At 35.4% G+C, this 19096-nt stretch overlaps 4 protein-coding genes across 4 annotated transcripts; all 4 read left to right on the forward strand.

Moving 5' to 3' along the window:
* Positions 1 to 4113: 4113 nt before the first annotated feature.
* On the forward strand, positions 4114 to 5520 carry LOC111792926 (GATA transcription factor 21-like). Its single transcript, XM_023674554.1, has 3 exons — positions 4114 to 4367; positions 4567 to 4935; positions 5044 to 5520. The coding sequence occupies exons 1-3, from the start codon at positions 4170 to 4172 to the stop codon at positions 5386 to 5388; spliced, it is 912 nt and encodes a 303-aa protein (XP_023530322.1). The 5' UTR covers positions 4114 to 4169; the 3' UTR covers positions 5389 to 5520.
* A 2207-nt stretch (positions 5521 to 7727) lies between these two features.
* On the forward strand, positions 7728 to 10638 carry LOC111792930. The gene is made up of 2 exons (XM_023674558.1): positions 7728 to 7944; positions 10070 to 10638. The coding sequence occupies exons 1-2, from the start codon at positions 7818 to 7820 to the stop codon at positions 10321 to 10323; spliced, it is 381 nt and encodes a 126-aa protein (XP_023530326.1). The 5' UTR covers positions 7728 to 7817; the 3' UTR covers positions 10324 to 10638.
* A 642-nt stretch (positions 10639 to 11280) lies between these two features.
* LOC111792925 (glutamate-rich WD repeat-containing protein 1) lies at positions 11281 to 14938 on the forward strand. Its single transcript, XM_023674552.1, has 12 exons — positions 11281 to 11400; positions 11510 to 11673; positions 12140 to 12218; positions 12519 to 12701; positions 12797 to 12895; positions 13108 to 13273; positions 13365 to 13471; positions 13550 to 13689; positions 13771 to 13843; positions 14183 to 14298; positions 14383 to 14500; positions 14608 to 14938. Exons 1-12 carry the CDS (start codon positions 11353 to 11355, stop codon positions 14740 to 14742), a joined length of 1428 nt encoding a protein of 475 aa, XP_023530320.1. The 5' UTR covers positions 11281 to 11352; the 3' UTR covers positions 14743 to 14938.
* A 1352-nt stretch (positions 14939 to 16290) lies between these two features.
* On the forward strand, positions 16291 to 17952 carry LOC111792929 (PRA1 family protein F2-like). The gene has a single exon (XM_023674557.1). The coding sequence runs from the start codon at positions 17106 to 17108 to the stop codon at positions 17703 to 17705; it is 600 nt and encodes a 199-aa protein (XP_023530325.1). The 5' UTR covers positions 16291 to 17105; the 3' UTR covers positions 17706 to 17952.
* The last annotated feature ends 1144 nt before the right edge of the window (positions 17953 to 19096 follow it).

The following is a 19096-nucleotide window of genomic DNA, read 5'->3' on the forward strand; positions in this document are numbered from 1 at the left end:
TTATTTATTTATTTATTGTAGAAAGCATATAATAATGAAAAAGTAGACCATGAAAGGACCACAAAGGGCCTTCTAATATTCGATACCACACGCAACTTGTTACCATCTTAACTATCCTTCACCCTTACTCTAAAATATCATCAATTATTAGCATATACTTTTCTCCTTTTATTTTTTGCTTTAAAAAATCATATAATAATTGTCAGAGGACGTGTTAGCATGGGAATTAATTAATAATGTGGATCAATATTAGGTACGAGAAACTGAAGTTACAACAAACATTTTTTCTAAGGCCATACGTACAGGATTTGTGGACCATTACTGAAATATTTTTAAGAACGTTTATCAAAATTTAAATAATAACAGTACGTATAACAATTAAGCTTATCAACTGCCTACCTTTTCACCTAACTCGAAGAATAAGTTCGGTTCTTTACCCAAACGCTAAAAATGGAGGTGTGATATGGGTTTGGGTATGGTCCAACTCCCTCTCTTAAAAGCTCTTTTAATTTTTTTATTTTTAATATTGGGCTCTTCAATTTTGACTGAAATAAAATAAAAAATTAAAAGTTTTTAATTTAATTTTATAAAATAATTACCCACTAATTATTTTATTATGAAAAAGTAAAATGGTTTTTTTTTCTTTTTCTTTTTCTTTTCCAAAAACAACTTTATTCATATAAATCTTTTGTTAATGAGTTATCTCTTTTAGTAATTTTCAATTATGGAAATGGATAAATATATATATTTTAATATAAAACGGGGAGAGAATTAAATTAAAGGGGACCCACGTGTCATTGTCTGAGTGGAGCCATATGTCAACGTGCAATTGATTAATAGAGAAGCTGTCATGTGGCTTTCGAAACAACTAAATTTGGGATCGCCTTTCTTTGATATGTAGCAATGGATAAGAAGAAAAACATTTCAGCGTCATCCCTACTCATGCAACCTAAAAAATGTGATATTACAATAATACCCTTACTTTTCGGTTATCTATTCAGTGTTCGAGAGTATATTTAGAGACGATCAGAGCGTATATCATTACGTATGTGAATCTATTAATATCCGTGTTTTTACTTCCTTTATATATATTTAGTGCAATCTAATCTAGCGGTCAACGTTTCGATCAAGCGTATAACTTATACTCAATGAATGTTCTTTTACGAGTCTATTAAATGAGATATGGATGAAAGCTCGAGCTCAATTTGACTAGGAGTAATGGATAATGATGATGTTTGAAACTTTATACACATATTTTTTTTTTTTAAATGAGCATTTATCGATATGGATATGGTTAGTCGATCAATATAGTATGAGATATGTTATGTGTCGCTTTCAATAACTGATTGTCTGAGATAAACACGTTCTTTTTGTTTGTTGTTCGACATAATTAAGGTCGATCAAAATATCCATACAGTAAATATTTATCTATATGAATTCAGTTAGTTGATTAATATGATAGAGATATGTCATTTGTCTCTTTCAACGAATCGTTATGCATCCATGATTTTGTTCCGTTCGTTAGTACTCTATGACATAATCAATATACTACTTAAATCAGTCTCGAAGAAAAATAGAAATTTATAAATTATTACAAATATTTAAAATATAAATAGTATATTATAAGGTCGTCGATATAATTAAGATTTTATTAATACGTGGAAATATATATATATATATTTTTTGCTTAAATTAAATTCCTTTATATTACGCATAAAATAAATTTAAAATAAGAAATTATTTTATTTTTTTAATTGCAGTTTCTAAATATCTCATGTTATTATATTAATTTATATAAAATATAGTGAATGAATTACGAAACTTTTTCATTGACGGGCCCATAACCGTCCACGACGACAATTTAAGCCCACAAATTCGTTCTGTCATTAAAGCCCATTGGGCTTAGATTTTATGGCCCAACTAAGTAGAAGACAAAGCCGATGCCTTAGCTATTGGGCTTGAATGTAAGCCCATCATCCAACATTATTTTATTATAATAATTTATTTATTTAAATATGTGTCTCATGACTTTGGTGAGTTTCCCCAAAAAGCCTCATACGAATGGAGACAGTATTAATTGATTATAAACCAATGATCATTCTCTAAATAAGCCGATGTGGGACTTTTATCATCCAACAAACACGAACAAATAAAATACGACCATTTTACAAGTTTAGTTCATTTCGATTCAAATGGCGGCACAACGAACACGAGAGATCTAGTCAAAATGGGTAGCGAGCAAGAGACCAAAAATACAATGCACAAATGGTCGATGAGACTTAAGTGACAGTACAAGCATCATGATAAGAGACTTAGATTCACAGGTTCGAAAGAATACGGTACATTTATTCATCGTAAACTATGTAAGAAATCTCGACATAGAACTCAGATTGTACGTGTACCGTTCCCGTGATCTGAAGTAGGGGGACAGTCCAAGTGGGATCCAAGAGGAGAGAGAAAGAGAGAGAGATGGGACCAAGTTTAGAGAGAGAAAAAACAAAGAAAATATTTGGAAGAAAGTGAGATAATGTAATGTTTTGGAAGGAGAGGGTCCCTCTCATGTCTTTCCATCCAACCATACACACACCCCTTGCGAGTGATTAACAAACCCCAAACGTAGCCTTATTCTTTATCATTAATAATTTCCCCTTTTTTTTTTTTTTTTTTAACAAAAATATTTTTATATTTTTTATAATTTATATTCAAAATTCCAGCTTGGAAAATGTAAAATTAGGGTTTGTATGACTTCGCCTCAACCTTTTTTCTTATTTATTTATTTATTTTTCTCTAATTTTTTATAATTTACAATATCATATATTATAAATTATATAATATTGTAAAAATATATGTTTATAAATTAATTAATTAATAATAGTTTATATTAGTTAACTATAACTAATTTTATAATTTAATATTTTGAATAATTGCTTAAATTAATTTGAGTAAATCAAACCCTTAATTCAATTTAACTCATTAATAAATTTTAATTTCGGCTCTATGGTTTTAGAAAATAAAAAATTAATACATTATGTGTTTTTCGAGGAACAGTCTAGATGATAACTAGCTTACGTGTCAGGTAAGCGGAAAAAAGCCAAAGTTTTGTGGGTCCCACACCTGATTTCGAGATCGATGATTTGGCAATATATTTAAACACACTAAAAAGAGGGAAAAAAAATGTTTTTATTTTAGATCGACCTTAAATTTAAAAATGTTTTTATTTTTATTTTGAGTTTAATTTTTTTAATTAGTTTTCAGTTAATTAATTAAGAAATTATGACGTGAAATTTTATAATTAATTTCAAAACTAATTTAATTTAATTATTTCAAATGATTTAATACAAAACTAACACAAATGATAAAAACAAAAAGTCTTGAAATTTATGAATAAAAATAAATAAAATTTTAACTCAAAAATCAAATAGGTAAAATTGTAATTTTCTTAGACCAAAAAAGATATTTTCCCCATAACATTCTCTTAAAAAAAATATATACCTTTCCATTTTTAAAATTTTTAATAATACCCTTAAACTCTTAAAAAAATATTTTTAAAATTTAAAAAATATTATTAAACTTTTAATTTTTTTTTTAAAAAAAAAAAAAAAAACTTAAAAGGAATGGGTATGGAAATGGCGTTGAATTGGCCCTTTCTCTCTGGCAGCATTAAATGCTATTTCCCTTAAATCCCTAATGTTCTTTCATCCACTGCAAATAAAATGTCAAAACATTCCTGTCACACTCTCAACTATTCCTCTCCCATGCGTATCATATAATATATATATATATATATTATATTTTTCGTCTACGAACACCTCTTATCTTACTATAATATCTCTCTCGAGACCAGGACCGTTCATCACGACAACTACAACGTATTTAACTAAGTAAGCTTATCGAGTTTGATTCAAAATTTAACCTTATTTAAAATATAAATAAATAAATAAATAAAAGAGGAGAAATTCAAAATTTTGAATTGGGGTCTGTGTAACAGAATGCCACTCATTCAAATTTCTGGCTCTTGTCTTCTTAAGTTTTGTTCTTTTCTTTGTCTTGAAAGGCACGTGAATGTCTCTAATTTATTAACCCTAGGCCCAGCTTCCCCTTCCCTTCCCTTTATAATTCCCTTCACCATTGCATCTCCTCCTTTGGGTTTTCTCTTCTCCTTATCCGCCATGGCTCCGCCTTATCGAGACTCGTTTCCCTCCAATCACGACGATCTTCTTCGCTACTCTTCCTCCTCCGATCATCATCTCTTCTTCCCTACCACCCCGCTCGACTCTTCTCCCTCCTCTCCGCTTTCTTTCCCGCTCTTTCCCGATCTCCATCGTTCCAACCCTGATCATCCTCACTCGTTAGGGTTCCATCACCAGGTATGACATGTTAGTCACCCCACTCAGGGACGACTATCAAGAAGAATGTGTTTGTTATGACTTTCACGACTCGTGGTTTAAAATTCTTCGTATATTTGAATTGATAATCGAAAAGGGGTTTGAAATTTCCAACATCCCTACAAATTGGAAGAAACCCTTAATTGTTTTTGTTTTGTTTTTTAAATTTTTTTGTTCTTAGGAGGATGATCAAGTTCATGAAAGCAATCAAGAAGTGGAAACTGGCCTAAGCTTTACAATTTGGAAGAGTGAAACTTCAAGCAATGATCATAACCGTAACGATTCGGTCAAGTGGTCGTCTTCTTCCTCTTCTTCGTCTTCCAAGATCAGGTTGGTTATAAATTATAACCAAACCGAGACACCCACCAAGACGATCGATGCCCTCCGGAATTTCCAAGATCTCAACCCGATGCCACCGTCACCGTCCCCGTCCGATCAGACCAACAAACGAAACACGTTAAACGACGGCGGTGGCGCAATTATCAGAACCTGTTCCGATTGCAACACCACAAAAACTCCCCTTTGGAGAAGCGGCCCAAGAGGTCCCAAGGTAAATTCATTATATATATATATATATATATATTTTTGTTGGATTGCAAAATTGAATGAATTTCTAGGGTTTGTAAAATTTGGAGTAATATAATACCAATTGGTGCAGTCATTATGTAACGCCTGCGGAATCCGGCAGAGAAAAGCAAGACGAGCAATGGCGGAAGCGGCGAACGGCGGAAACTCGACGGCGGTAGTTTTGAAAACAAACAAGGCGATAATAAAACCAGCGGCGACAATGAAGAGAAAACACAAAGAAGTGGTCGCCACCACCACCGCCGCCGCCGCTTCCGCCGCTGGGGGTGGAGGGAGAAGGAAGCTTTGTGTTGAAGATGTGAAAATGGGGAGGCGATTGAGCGAGATTTCTTCAACTTACCAACGAGTTTTCCCGCAGGATGAAAGAGAAGCTGCCATTTTGCTTATGACTCTATCTTATGGGCTTCTTCATGGTTGAATTTTATTTTTCATTTTTAACTTATTATATGTTTTTTTTTTTTTTTTTCTAGTTAATGCCCTTATAGTTAAATGCTGATGCATTTTGGGAATGGAAAGTTTTCAAATAATTGGAATGAAAACGTTGAGGAAATCTTGTATTTGTATTAATTAATTTCATATAATATATATTTATTAGATAAGAAATTTCGTCTACTAATTTAAAAATGTGTCTACTAAAGAGAAATTTATACGGTCTGTGCAAATTGCACTATTATTATTATTATTACTCGACTTAAATAAAATTATATTTGAATGGTTTGGATTAAGGTTAAAAGAATGGAGGAATATTTGATAATTAAAAAGAAAAAGAAAAAGAGGGAGGGGTAAAAGTGTAAATAACATAGAGTGGAAGGGTAGAAAGGGAAAATGGTAAGAAAACAATAATTGAAGAAAGGATTGACGATGGCGATGATACACAGAGCTGGAAAAAACAGCTTTTGTTGTTCCGGTTATGTAAAGTCGTCTCCATATCACCAAATTCCGCCCTCTGCCCCTAATGGTCCTCTCATCTCTCTCTCTTTATTTTTAGTTATTTTTATATTTCTATATATATATATATATATTACTTTTAAATTTATGACTATTTAGTCCTAAAATTATAAAAAATGAGAGTTTTAATGATTTAATATTGTCATCTCTGTGTTTTCCACTAGATATTGCCCTCTTTGTGTTTTCCCTTTTGGGCTTTATAACGCGTCTGCTGAATGTGGAACATCACAATCCACCCCCTTCGAGACCCAACGTCCTCGCTGGCACTCGTTCCTTTCTCCAATCGATGTGGGATCCCCTCCAAATTCACCCTCTTTGGGGCCCAGCGTCTTTACTAGCACATTGTCTCGTGTCTACCCCCTTTGGGGAACAACGAGAAGGCTGACACATCATCTGATGTCGGGCTAAGATACCATTTGTAACGACCCAGACCCACCGCTAGCAGATATTGTCCTCTTTGGGTTTTCCCTTTTGGGCTTCCTCTCAAGGCTTTAAAACCCGTCTACTAGGGGAAAGTTTCCAAACTCTTATGAATGATGTTTTGTTATCCTCTCCAACTAATGTGAGACATCACAATATATATTTTTCTAAAGTAGGTAGACTGAACCAACATATCTTTAAAATTGAGGGCCAAACCTATAATTTAATCTTAATTAGAGATGAATTTGACGCACAACTTTGTTACTTAGGTCACCTTATCTGTCTTGAAGGGTTTACGAGAGTGAAATCTATCTCTAAAGGCTAATACTAGTACTTTGTTAAGATTATCACAAAAAAAAAGAGGGACTCACATTTGATCAGCTAATTAGCAAGACAATAGCTTACTAAGACAATGATTAGTAGCTGGTTCGAAAGGATGATCAGCCACGCTAAGATTGAGACACAACCCATACTCCTACAGGAGGCAGCAATGAGGAATTTTTTGCAATGGGTGAAAGCTTGACGGAGCAATGTCATGTAGAGGTAGAAAGGCTACGGGTCGTGAACTTCTATTCCTAGAGAAGAAGCAACGATGGTATTTGGAGAATTCTCATTATCAAATCACTAGCAATGAATGCGCACGTTGTTAGTATATTCACCTATATTTGAGAGAGATAACGAAACATTGTTTATAAGTATATGAAATTTTTTTCATAATAAACGCTCGTAAGAGTTTGGTTAACCACTCATTAAATATATGTACAGATGGAAGTGAGATTATTGGTGTTTGTTGTTGGGAAAGGCATCCTTGTACTTCAAATACACTGAAAAATAATTCAGTGCCTTCGTCAAATACCTCAACGTCCTTTTTTCTATTTATTTATTTTTTAATAACAAATAATTGTAAGTGGTCCCTTGTCCAAGACAAAAAGATGCCGACAGAATTTACAAAATAATTTGTTTTTTTAAGTAAAAAAAAATAATATGAGACATATACATTTTAGTTCAAATAATATGATATCATATATCATGTCACGTCTTATATATATGTTGGTACGAAAATTAAAAGCATAAACATAAATAAATAAATAAATAAATAAATAAATAAATATATTTTTATTTATTAAGTTGATAAAATATTAATTTGACGATAAATCAACATTTTAACACTAATTTAAACCTAATTTAATTGATTAAACAAATATAATTGGTTAAGATGTTCGAAATTCAAATTCATTTTCTCAATTAAGAAATTTTGGTGTATATATATATATATAATTTTTTTTATAGGAAAATAAATACATTTAGAATTTTATTTTATTCCCCAACTTATCACCATTTTGGTATAATTTAGAGAATATAAAAGGGCGGCAGCATAGTCTTAAAATTGGGGTTTTAGTATAAGGGGCGTTGCTTGGCGCGCACACGAAGACCGAGTCAACTCTGTCATCGCCAAGCTACCCAATTTCGCCACTTTCAATGGCGGACCCACGAGCATCACTGTCATCTCTATCTTCACCGCCGTCTTTACCTCCCAATGATCAGCTACCCAGACGCTTCAAGGTCGTCTGGCGAGTTCTACTGATCTCCAATTTCGCCCTTTCAGGTTTATTCTATAATCTCCGCCTTCTGCATTTTCGTTTTACTCGCATTCGTGATGGGGCGTCTTTTTTTTTTTTAATCCCAATGTCGATTGTTAACCTCCCCAGATCTTCGAACTTGAAATGATTCTGAGAGATGTGAAATGGAGTTTGTGATGGAAAAAAACTGTGTGTTCAATGTTTTAGTTCTGGCACGCAAGGTGTTTGATGTAATGACTGAGTTGAATTTCTTTGTGTGGTTATGAGATATGTTGCTAATTGCTATTGCCGCGATTTCTTGGTGGAATATCCTTGTTTGTTCTGTCTAAATGCTTCTTTTTCGGCAAGATTGTTCCCCCAGTTCCAGCCACATTAGGTAAAGTGGACGCTTTCTTTTATTTGGAAATATCTGAGCTTACCTTCGCTGAGACATAATAAAGATGGTATTTGTTGAGGGAAATGTATATGTACAAGCAGTCCTATTGAAGTTGTTATTCCCTGATCTTTATGTTTTAATTGAAAAGAGAAGATTGCTGAGAAAATGTGTCAATGATCTACCATGGCATGATACTATAGCCACCATAGTATTGTTGCATATGCATAGAAGTTAGCTAGTAAGAAATTGGTCTAAGTTATTTCTTAGTTCTTCCAGGTTCTGCACCTTCTGTATGCTCCACTAATATTATTGAACTTCACTTGTTAGAGTTTGACTCTTAGCTACACACAGGGATTTCTGCTAAGATATGGAGTGATTAGCTGTTTATGAGGGAGGGCCATGCATTAGGATTTTCGAGTATGGTAAGCTTGAAAATTAAATTTGTGATATTCCACCGAAGATACCCGAATCAAAGGGCATAGGAATGCTTGTTCAAAGTCATGTGATCCTCCATTCGATTTAGCTATGAACCGGCAACAATTAGTTTGGGAAGATTGTTGTTAATGAGGAGAAATATTTTCATTTCTATTTATAGAACATCTCAAATCAGATACATATGTCTTACAAGATCTTTTGAATTTTCAAATTAATGTTTGAGGGACCTTGCTTCAAGAGGAGAGAAAGAGGAAGATATAGTCTCTCCATATTCTCATTTAAGCAAGGCACAACCTTAGATGATACCTTTCTCATGTTGTCCATTGGCTCGAGTTAGTTGAGAACTAGCTTATTGATGAGGTGATAACCAAGATCAGCTATTCAACTCCCATTTCCGGATGAGCCAGGTACTTTGGCTATCTTACGTGGAGCTGAATTAGGTTTTTTCGGTGTTCTCGTTGGATTCTGGCACCGTCCTTCATCGCTTCTCTTCGAAGCAGTCATATTTCTCTTCTTTTCTTCCCAGTATTATTCTTTATCCAAGGGTACTGCAGGGATTTTAAAACATCTCAATCTCCTTGCTCTGATTCCTTCCTTGTCAAAATGAGTTTTTTTTGTTGTCACTTCCTTTAGAAGTTATGCTTCCAGTTTCATTTTCAACGCGGTAACACGTTGTAAAGCTCTGGATACTGATCGGTGCATTCATTCTGTCTATGGCAAATCTTTTGAAATCTCTTCCTGAACTCTATGAAGAATATTCCATATCCAATTATAATTTTTGAGACAGAGAGTAAATAACCTTGCGTATTTAATTCAATAGAGGCAAGGGCATATATATAGCCACTTAATGATACAACAGAATTGTTACAAAGTACTAAATCTAATAAGAGTCTCCATTCCGAGAGTTTTCTGTTAAAATGCCAAAAGCAAGTTCTCCCGTTTCTTTTGGGGCCATATTTTCCCCTGCACTTTCATTTGCTTTGAGTCTATGCAGAAAAAGTTTTGATCTCAGATCTCTCATTCGAAAGAATTCAGAGGATTTTGAACACAGACATTGTTATTGGTTCGATCGTTCGAGTCAGCTCATTTCAAAGCCTCTCTTTGGTTTTATTTACAAGATATATTCTAAATTGGAAAGCTTTTATCCTTTGTAACTTTATTTTCCAACTCCATTTGGAGTTCGTATTCAAAGCTTTGATTCTTGTTAAAAAAATTTCTAGAACTTCAGTAGGAGGAACAGTTACTGCTGCCACATGACAGCATTTAGTTGATTTTTAACTTCAGACATGTGTTTTCAACATTTACTGCTGCAACTGATGTGTGTATTTATGACCTTGCAGCCTACATGTTTGCAAGTGCAAGGAAGAAAGATTTGGGGCAAATGGAGAACGATGAAGCAGAAAAAGATTTGGGTCAACTGGAAAATGATGGAATAGAAAAATGCAGTGATAGTGAAATAATGGAAATACCCTCAACATTGATGGTGGATACCACTGGCATAGTTACAGAGAACATCTCGGAAGATCAGCACCAAAAACCATTCCACTGGATTGTTGATGGTTGGAGAGAAAAAACAGGTTCGAGTAAAAAATGAATTGGTAGGTTAGAAGCTGATTCTTGAACGGCTCAATGTTCATCCTCTCAAAACTGATTTGATTAGAGCTCATCCAGGTAAATACGTACGTGATTTCAGGAGACTGATTCTTGTAGTGAAACCTTCGTTAACCCGGATATCTTCTTGTAGAACTTCTGCAGATTTGATTAACTGTTTAATGGCGATTTAAGTGATAATCTCTGCTCTCTAAAGTTTGATTCAATGTTTGTATTTCATATTGATTAATTGGGCTGTTGTTCATAAACTAGTTGGATCTTGTGTTTTGTGTTATATATGTGTTGTATTTGATATTTAGCTCCACTTGAGTTGGTTGTGTATATTCATTTGAAAATCACGTGAGCCAATTCGATTTGGTTTGGTTGATTTGGTTTGGTTTAATCGACCGAATCAATTAATAGTGATTCCATGAGTACTAGTAACTAAATAAATTGCGTAAACAGTGTACCACACACACAACTTACATGAGGTGACACGATGGATAGAACTACAATCTACCAGGTCATGCAGTGAACTTCACGTTCTAACACGAGTTCATGGTTCTCAACAAAATCCTAAACAAAATCCTACTAACTCGTCTTCCCTCTTGGCCGTTGCAACCTTTTCTTTCTTCCTTTTATGTCTTTTTTTACCACGATTTTTATTGCCACCATAAGTTGAAACACCACCACCATATGCCATTTCTGTTGTTTTGTTTTTTTGTTTTTTTTTTTTTAATGTTTAATGTTTAAAAATATATATTTTTCCCATTAATTTTCATGAAAGTCCCTATTTTCTTGCGAGATTTAAAAAAAGAAAAAGAAATTAAGAGAAAAAGATCCGGTTTTTTTTTTCAAAAGATATAAATTCTTTCACAAACCCTAAACGGTTCGACCTAAACCCTAAATCGAGCCGAATCGATTGCCACCCTTTTTAAGGATTCCGGAGCAAAACCCCTAGGAGTAGAGGGCGCTGCGAGACTGAGTTTCTACCCCCCAGCTTTCCCTCCGGAGCGATCACCCCGACGTAACAATGGTTCGGAGCATCAAAAACCTCAAGAAAGTCAAGAGAAAAAGCAAGGTGCACTTTCTTCCAAACCCCTATCCCTTCCCTTCTTCCAACTCCGATTCTTCTATCCTATGAGCTTTGGGAGTTTTCTAACCTCTGAAAATCGTTTGTTCGTTCGCAGGGTTCGAGGAATGGGGCTGGAGCGTCTTCTTCATCGGTACCTTCAATGCCCGCAAAGGTCTGGCAACCGGGAGTGGATAAGTTGGACGAAGGAGAGGAACTTCAATGTGACCCCTCTGCATACAACTCTCTCCATGCCTTCCACATTGGTTGGCCCTGTTTGAGGTATTGTTAATTTTTTCCTTACCTGTCGTCTTTGATGTTCGAGTTCGAACGTGATGGTTGAAATTTAAGTTTAGCTCTAGATTAATCGGGAACGTAGATTTTGGTGAATTTCTCTGACCAACGTTGGAAAATCAAAGGGGTAAGTTAGATTGTCATCTGTTAATTTCGGTTTCCCAACTGTTAACTTTTTAGGATTTTCAGTCTGTTGTGACGACCGAGCTATTGATGATTGGATTTGGTATAATGTGTCGAAATTTAATATTTCTGCTTGAGAAACATGAAGTATCGTAGAAAAGCTTGGTCTCTAAGGGATGGTTGAAGCATTATTTCTCTTGAATATTAGGGAAAGTAATAGCTATCCCAGTTAGTCTATTTATATTTTTTACTCTTTTTATTTTCTAAGACTTTAATAGTCTCATTATTTTAGGATTTAAATTTACAGTTTGAATTGTTTTTATGTTTATAGCTTCGATATTGTTCGTGACTCGTTAGGCTTGGTGAGGACAGAGTTTCCACACACTGTTTATCTTGTCGCAGGGACTCAGGTGAGTTTGATTAGTGGAAGAACCTTTTATCATGTCTGAGTTGTTAATTCTTTTCCAGAATAGGACAATAGGTGTCTTTCTTATTTTGAAATATGGGATTCTGAGGACGTACTCGTTTTAATTGGGAAATGTATATTTGGTGATCTTTTCTGAGAATAAATTGGTTAAGCTGAATATTTATAAAAAAAGGGACTTATGCTTTCTACTACAAGATTTTCAATGCTTTTATTGCTTTTACCAGCTCATCGTTGTTTTCAATTTAAGGCATTATTTCAAGATATTGTGGTATTTTGTTTGCAGGCTGAGAAAGCTTCATGGAATTCCATTGGAATATTTAAGATATCTAATGTGTCTGGAAAGAGACGTGAACTATTGCCCAATAAACCAGAGACTGATGATGCTGACATGGACAGTGATAGCAGTGACAGTGATGAGGACAGTGAAGATGAGGAGGATGGTGGATCTAAGGCACCAATTTTGCAGGTATTATGTTAAATTAACAAATCCTTCGTTGCTACCTGTTTATGTATCTTACCATGATTCTAATGTGTTTATATTCACACTTTTTTCATCAACAGCTGCGTAAGGTAGCTCATGAAGGATGCATAAATCGTATACGTGCCATGCAGCAAAATCCTCATATATGTGCATCTTGGTCTGATAGTGGCCACGTTCAGGTTAGACTTGATTTATACTCTCTAATTCTGGAGCTTGTCCTTGTGTCTTGTAATGCTTCAAGAATGATTGCATGTACCTTTGAGTTTATTTATTTTTGCAGGGAGAGTGTCAATTCTATCTCATTCTTATTTCATGCAAAATTCCCTATGCTTTTGGACTGAACAAAAAGTTCCTATTATTTTTTGTTTTACTTTTTTTTTTGGGTATGCAGATTTGGGACTTCAGTTCGCATCTCAATACTTTAGCCGAATCAGAAGCTGAAGTTAGCCAGGGAGAATCTTCAGTTTTTAATCAGGCTCCACTAATGAAGTTCAAGCACAAGGATGAAGGTTATGCTATAGACTGGAGTCCACTTGTTCCTGGAAGGCTTCTGTCTGGTATGCATTTTGTCTTCTTGCCATGGAAACCAGAAAACTTGATGACTTTTCGTGGCTGTTTTCTATTGATACATTTTGTCGTCTTTGCTAGGGGACTGTAAAAATTTTATTCATTTGTGGGAGCCTTCGTCTGGCACTTCATGGAACGTCGATGCTGCTCCATTTGTTGGACATTCTGCAAGCGTTGAAGATCTGCAGGTATACTCTAATTCTGAACTATCACATTTCCTTCAAACAAATCAAATTCTGGCAACTGCTAAATTCGAGTTTATGCAGTGGAGTCCTACAGAACCTCATGTATTTGCCTCCTCTTCTGTGGATGGGAATATTGCAATATGGGATGTCCGTTCAGGGAAGTCTCCTGCCGCCTATTTTAAGGCACACAATGCAGATGTGAATGTTATTTCTTGGAACAGGTAGTTATAAGTTCGGTAACTTCTCCGTCTTTGTTTCGTTGTTCTTTGAATATGGCTTATGCAGTTATATTATGCCATTAGGCTTGCTAGCTGCATGTTGGCATCAGGCTGTGATGATGGAACGTTTTCTATTCGTGATCTCCGATTGCTTAAGGTAAGCCTTTTAGACTCAAAGAAAACTTAAGTATAAGACACGTGTGCAGTTTACACCTTACGAGCATATGTTCCCTCCACAAACAACACGATAGAAACCACATAGCTAAGGTATATTGAAATATAAAAGATTAAGGAATTATACAATATTTACTTGCCTCTCCACAGAGCCCAGCCTTTCTATTTATAAGGAACTCATTACGCAATATATCTTGCTAATCACTAAGTTATCGCTGGCAATTTAGTCTCGACACTATACCGCCCGTTTATGACTTATCCTTCGTACCTGTAGAAAGTGTTGCTTTAACAGTTGCCATTTTCTTTCCTCTGTTATTGGCAGGAAGGTGATTCTGTAGTAGCGCATTTTGAATACCATAAACATCCCATCACGTCCATAGAATGGAGTCCACATGAAGCCTCCACACTGGCAGTGTCATCTTCCGACAACCAATTGACGTAAGTCTCAACGAGAAGTTAATAAGAAGATTTTTATGTCCCTACGTCACTAAACTCGAATTGCTGCTTCAATTTTTGTACCAGAATATGGGACCTCTCTTTAGAAAAGGATGAGGAAGAAGAAGCTGAGTTCAAAGCAAAAACCAAAGAACAAGTAAATGCACCTGAAGATTTACCTCCACAACTTCTATTTGTTCATCAGGTACCTCTTTGCATCTTTCCATTTTTTTTGTACTCTTTTTAACATAAGCATGCGTCTGTTATGTAAATCGACACGTGATGATCTCACATCTTCTGCTCACTCACCAGGGGCAAAAGGACTTGAAGGAATTACATTGGCATGCTCAGATTCCAGGGATGGTTGTGTCTACTGCTGCAGATGGTTTCAATATCCTCATGCCTTCAAACATTCAAACTACTCTTCCTTCTGATGTTGCTGCTTGAAAGTCGAGATGAACGTCCGTTTGTTTCTTTACTACTGGAGCTGTGAGGTTGACTGTTCATGTTTTACCTAAATTTTGCCCCCACATTATAGGAGTGCCAAACTTTTTTTTCTCTTTTTTTCTTGTTAAGGAAAGTAAGTATGATGTGTATTATATTTACAATTAAGGTTGAATGGAATTTTGTGTTCAAATAAGTATTCCAACTTTTGTTTTCTATTCCTTTTGTTCAAAAGAAGTCTGTTTTCTCTTTGATGCTTTAATATTTCGTTAAGTCTGTGAATTCTGTGGTTTCATAGGTTCATTTGCTTATAATTTATGATCAACCAACAGCTAAATTTTTAAATTTGTTCGATTTTGTTCCCTAAAAATTTAAATTACGTTCATAAACTTTTATTTAAAGCCAAAAATTCAAGGTGAAGCTGACCCAATTCTCATTCTTATTGGGCTTCTCTATTTTCCTCTTCCTCGCTGCAAATCTTCAAAACAAATGGCCTTAGTTTTGTTTGTCCACTCCCCATTTCTCTGCTACGGATTACGCTACGAATTAGTGAGTAACCACCATTTCTGTATTTTGTTTTCCTTGAAATATCAGTCGATTTCTTCTTCTTCTTCTCATTCTACTGCGATTGCCAGAAATGGCCAGCTTTCTATGGAGGAAAGCAACGATTCTCTGGGACATGATCGATCCGTATAGGTCACCGAAATCGTTTGTGCCTTTGGTTACAGTTCAATATATATTGGCGCTGCCATCACCGAGAAACTCTACAAGGTAATTTCGGTAGTGTCGCGTTCAATTATTTTTCTTCTCATGCAAATTATCGTTTTACTTAGCATGTGTGTCAATTTTGTGTCATTTTGATTCTATTCGATTGACGCCGAAACTGTGAATTAAGCCGATTGAAACATCGATGAAAGGGAAGGAGAAACGGTTCTCTACCTTATTCCTCCGTGGTCAAGTTCATAATTCCATTGTTTATATAGGAAGGAATTGATGTTCCTTGCCATTTGGGAATCTGGAAGTCATTCTGCGTGCATCCATGTCACCCATTCTAGGTTTAGGTCTAAATTTTGTTTTGAACATTGAACTTGGATGTTCATTGCGATTTGGGAATCTGGAGTTCAGAGCGTGCAATGTGGTTTAATGGTAGGGTTTTTTGGATTGTTCTTTCTTGTTGCTCTTCATACACTTCCATTTTTATGCCCTTGTACCTTCTTCAATCCTTGTAAAATGTGCAGGAGAAGTATTGGGAAGATCACCCTGGGTAAGCTCTACCTTCAATGAAACCAAAGTTTTAGAAGTGAAAGCTCAAGCACTCGCCATTCTCCTCCTGGTTGATACTGGAAACATGGTATGCTAATCTAATTCATCTTAGTGCTTTTCATTGTTGAAACTCAACATCTCATTCATCCTTCATATCACAACAACGCTCTTAAAGCATTAGCGGCACAATATTGGAGGATTATCCTCAAGCCAACCTCTATCAGATATTGTCCTCTTTGGACTTTCCCTTTCGAGGGAGAAGTTTCCACACCCTTTGTTTTATTCTCCTCCCCAATCGACGTGGGATCTAAAACTATATGCAAACCCTTTGTTTTATTCTCCTCTCCAATCGACGTGGGATCTAAAACTATATGCAAGAGATTGTTCAACCTTCATATCTCAACAAGGCTTTTAAAGCATGAGTAGCACAATATTCGAGGGTTATCCCCAAGCCCACCGCTAGCAGATATTGTACTCGCATTTGTTAGGGAGAGGTTTCTACACCCTTCAAAGAATGTTTCGTTCTTCTCCTAACCGATGTTGGATCTAACACTATCTGCAAGAGATTGTTAGACTTGTAAAGAAACAGATCCTAGTTACTCTGTGTCCTAGATCTGTAGGTTAAGAAATCTAGGCTGAGAGGCACTGCCATATTGATGACCCACAAGGGTTAGATAGCCCGTTTAGATTATGAGTTTCTGGTTTCATTCCTGATATTTCACTTGACAAAAGTATTGCTAAATTCTGGTTGATGAGAAGAACACAAATTTTAATCGTATTCTTAATTTAGTTAAGTTCTTTGATATGGACGTCTGGCTTACATAAAAAGTAGTTTCCATGGGGGAAAAAATACCAGTCTGTAGCTTCCATATCTGTTTTGGCTGATGATTTTACAGTTCAAACATTAGTGGCACATAATATTCTCTGTTTTTAGAACAAAGTATTTAGGCTCTGCCAAAAATGGTTCTTTTTAACCTCTCTCTCTCCCCCATATATGGCTATGGTTTAATGGCGCCTTCAGCCTTCTCCCTCTTTCTCTCTCACCTCCTCTTCCCATCTTCCCATCTTTCCATCTCTCTAGCAACGGCCAAATAAGAGGGAATATGGCAACGTATGGAACAATCCCGACGGAGCCAGTCCCTTTATCGAACCTGCATTCCACTTCTCGTGCAAGAGAGCGCATTGCGTCGTGCCTCGGCACGCAAAGGCCATGGATGGAGATGATCCAGCTTCAAGACCTGACCTTCCCCGCATCCTCTAAGCAGCTAATCAACAGAATTAAGAACAATGCAGAGTTCTTCTGGACCAATTACATTCTCATCATATTATTCATCCTCTTTCTAAGTTTGCTATGGCAACCCATTTCATTTATGGTCTTCATCATCTCATTGTTGGCTTGGCTGTACTTATATTTCTTACATGATGAACCCTTTGTGATTCGAGGCAGGGCGGTCGACGATCGATTGGTGATGGTGGTCTTAACTTTAATCACCGTTGCATTGCTTTTCTTTACACATGCAACTAAAAACATTATAATTTCTATGTCCATTGGGGTGGTGGTGGTGTTTGTGCATGGAGCATTGAAAGGAAGTGAGGATATTTTCTCTTTGGATGAAGAAGGTTTATCAGAATGTGCAGGTGGAAGAGGTGTCATCAAGATGCCTCTCAAGCACGCTGCCTCCGCTTCTTTCTCCCTATCATAGAAAAAACAAACAAACAGCGCTTTATTTTATGGCTCTTGATGTTCTAAAACGGAAAAGAGTTTGAGTTTCATGTTTTTCCTTGTAAATTTTGTTGTTATTGTTCATAATTCACTCCCTGGTTTTCATTGTCCATTAGCTTTGCTTGCTTTGATTAAAATCTCTGTATTTTTTTTAACATCTTGGAACATACCCTTCGTGTAAGAACCTCAGCCTATCGTTAGTAGATATTGTATTTTTTGGGCTTTCTCTTCTAAGTTTCTCTTCAAAATTTTTAAAACGCATCAATTAGGGAGAGATTTTCACACATTTATAAAGAATGTTTCATTTTCCTTATTTATTAGAAAATTAAAAGCGTCTTGAAAAGAATTATAACTCATACTCATGAACCTTGAAACAAACGAGCCATAAAGAGGTGTTTGGGTTAGGTGTTGAATTTTGCGGGTTTGGTTTAAGAATTAGAATCCATATTTGTCTATTGGGTTTCTCAAATTTAGCGTTTAATAGGTGAACGATAGTATCCCAAACCTATTCTCTCAAACCCATTCATTTACATAACTTTTTAAAACACGAGCTATCCAAACTATTATTCTAATTAACAAGCTTCTTAATTCTCAGGTCGAAAATCTCGACTCACCCACTAGAAAAGTAATGATGCTTTCCAAAGGCACTTTATTTCTTTCTTTTTTTTTTTTCTTTTTGGTGTTTAACTTTGTGTAGAATCAATTGAAGTGGAAAAAAAAAAACGATTCCCCCACAGAAGTTGGAAAGTATAGTGGATTGGACCTCTCCATCCCACCAGCCATATTCGCCGCCGTCAACCTCCACCTTCCGACCACTTACTCCGCCGCCACATCTCATTCTTCATTCCATTCTTCTACCTTTTCTTTCATTTTGATTCTCTCGGTTCTATACCTCTTATTTTGGGCAATTTGAATTTTATATGAGAAAATGGTATTTAATTCTCTGAAAAATAAAAGGATTTTTGTCTAAATTTTCGAGATCATGTGACCCAAATATATTTAATCATAATTTTAAAAAATAATAATTCTCCGTCGAACCGATCTTAGGGAACAAAGCTTAGAATGCTTATAGAGTGTCTTTTCTTTTAAGAAACTTTAAAATGATGATATGGGTCATAAAGAATTGATATAAGATTCATATTATCATAATCCCTTTTATCTTAAATTCTTAATTAAGCGTTGATTAAAATGATGTCAAAGGAATTTTTAATTTTATTTTATTTTATGGAAAATCGGCCTAAATCATCTCGGAAATTGTGATCCAAATTCAAAAAAAAAATAAAAATAAAAACACGAGAATGCTAAAAGTGGTTCAACCGTGGGCTTGTGAAGGCCACGTGACCATAGGCTTGGGCCGTAAATGCTCAACTC

This window comes from Cucurbita pepo, chromosome LG04, assembly GCF_002806865.2.
Source record: "Cucurbita pepo subsp. pepo cultivar mu-cu-16 chromosome LG04, ASM280686v2, whole genome shotgun sequence".
NCBI lineage: Eukaryota > Viridiplantae > Streptophyta > Magnoliopsida > Cucurbitales > Cucurbitaceae > Cucurbita > Cucurbita pepo.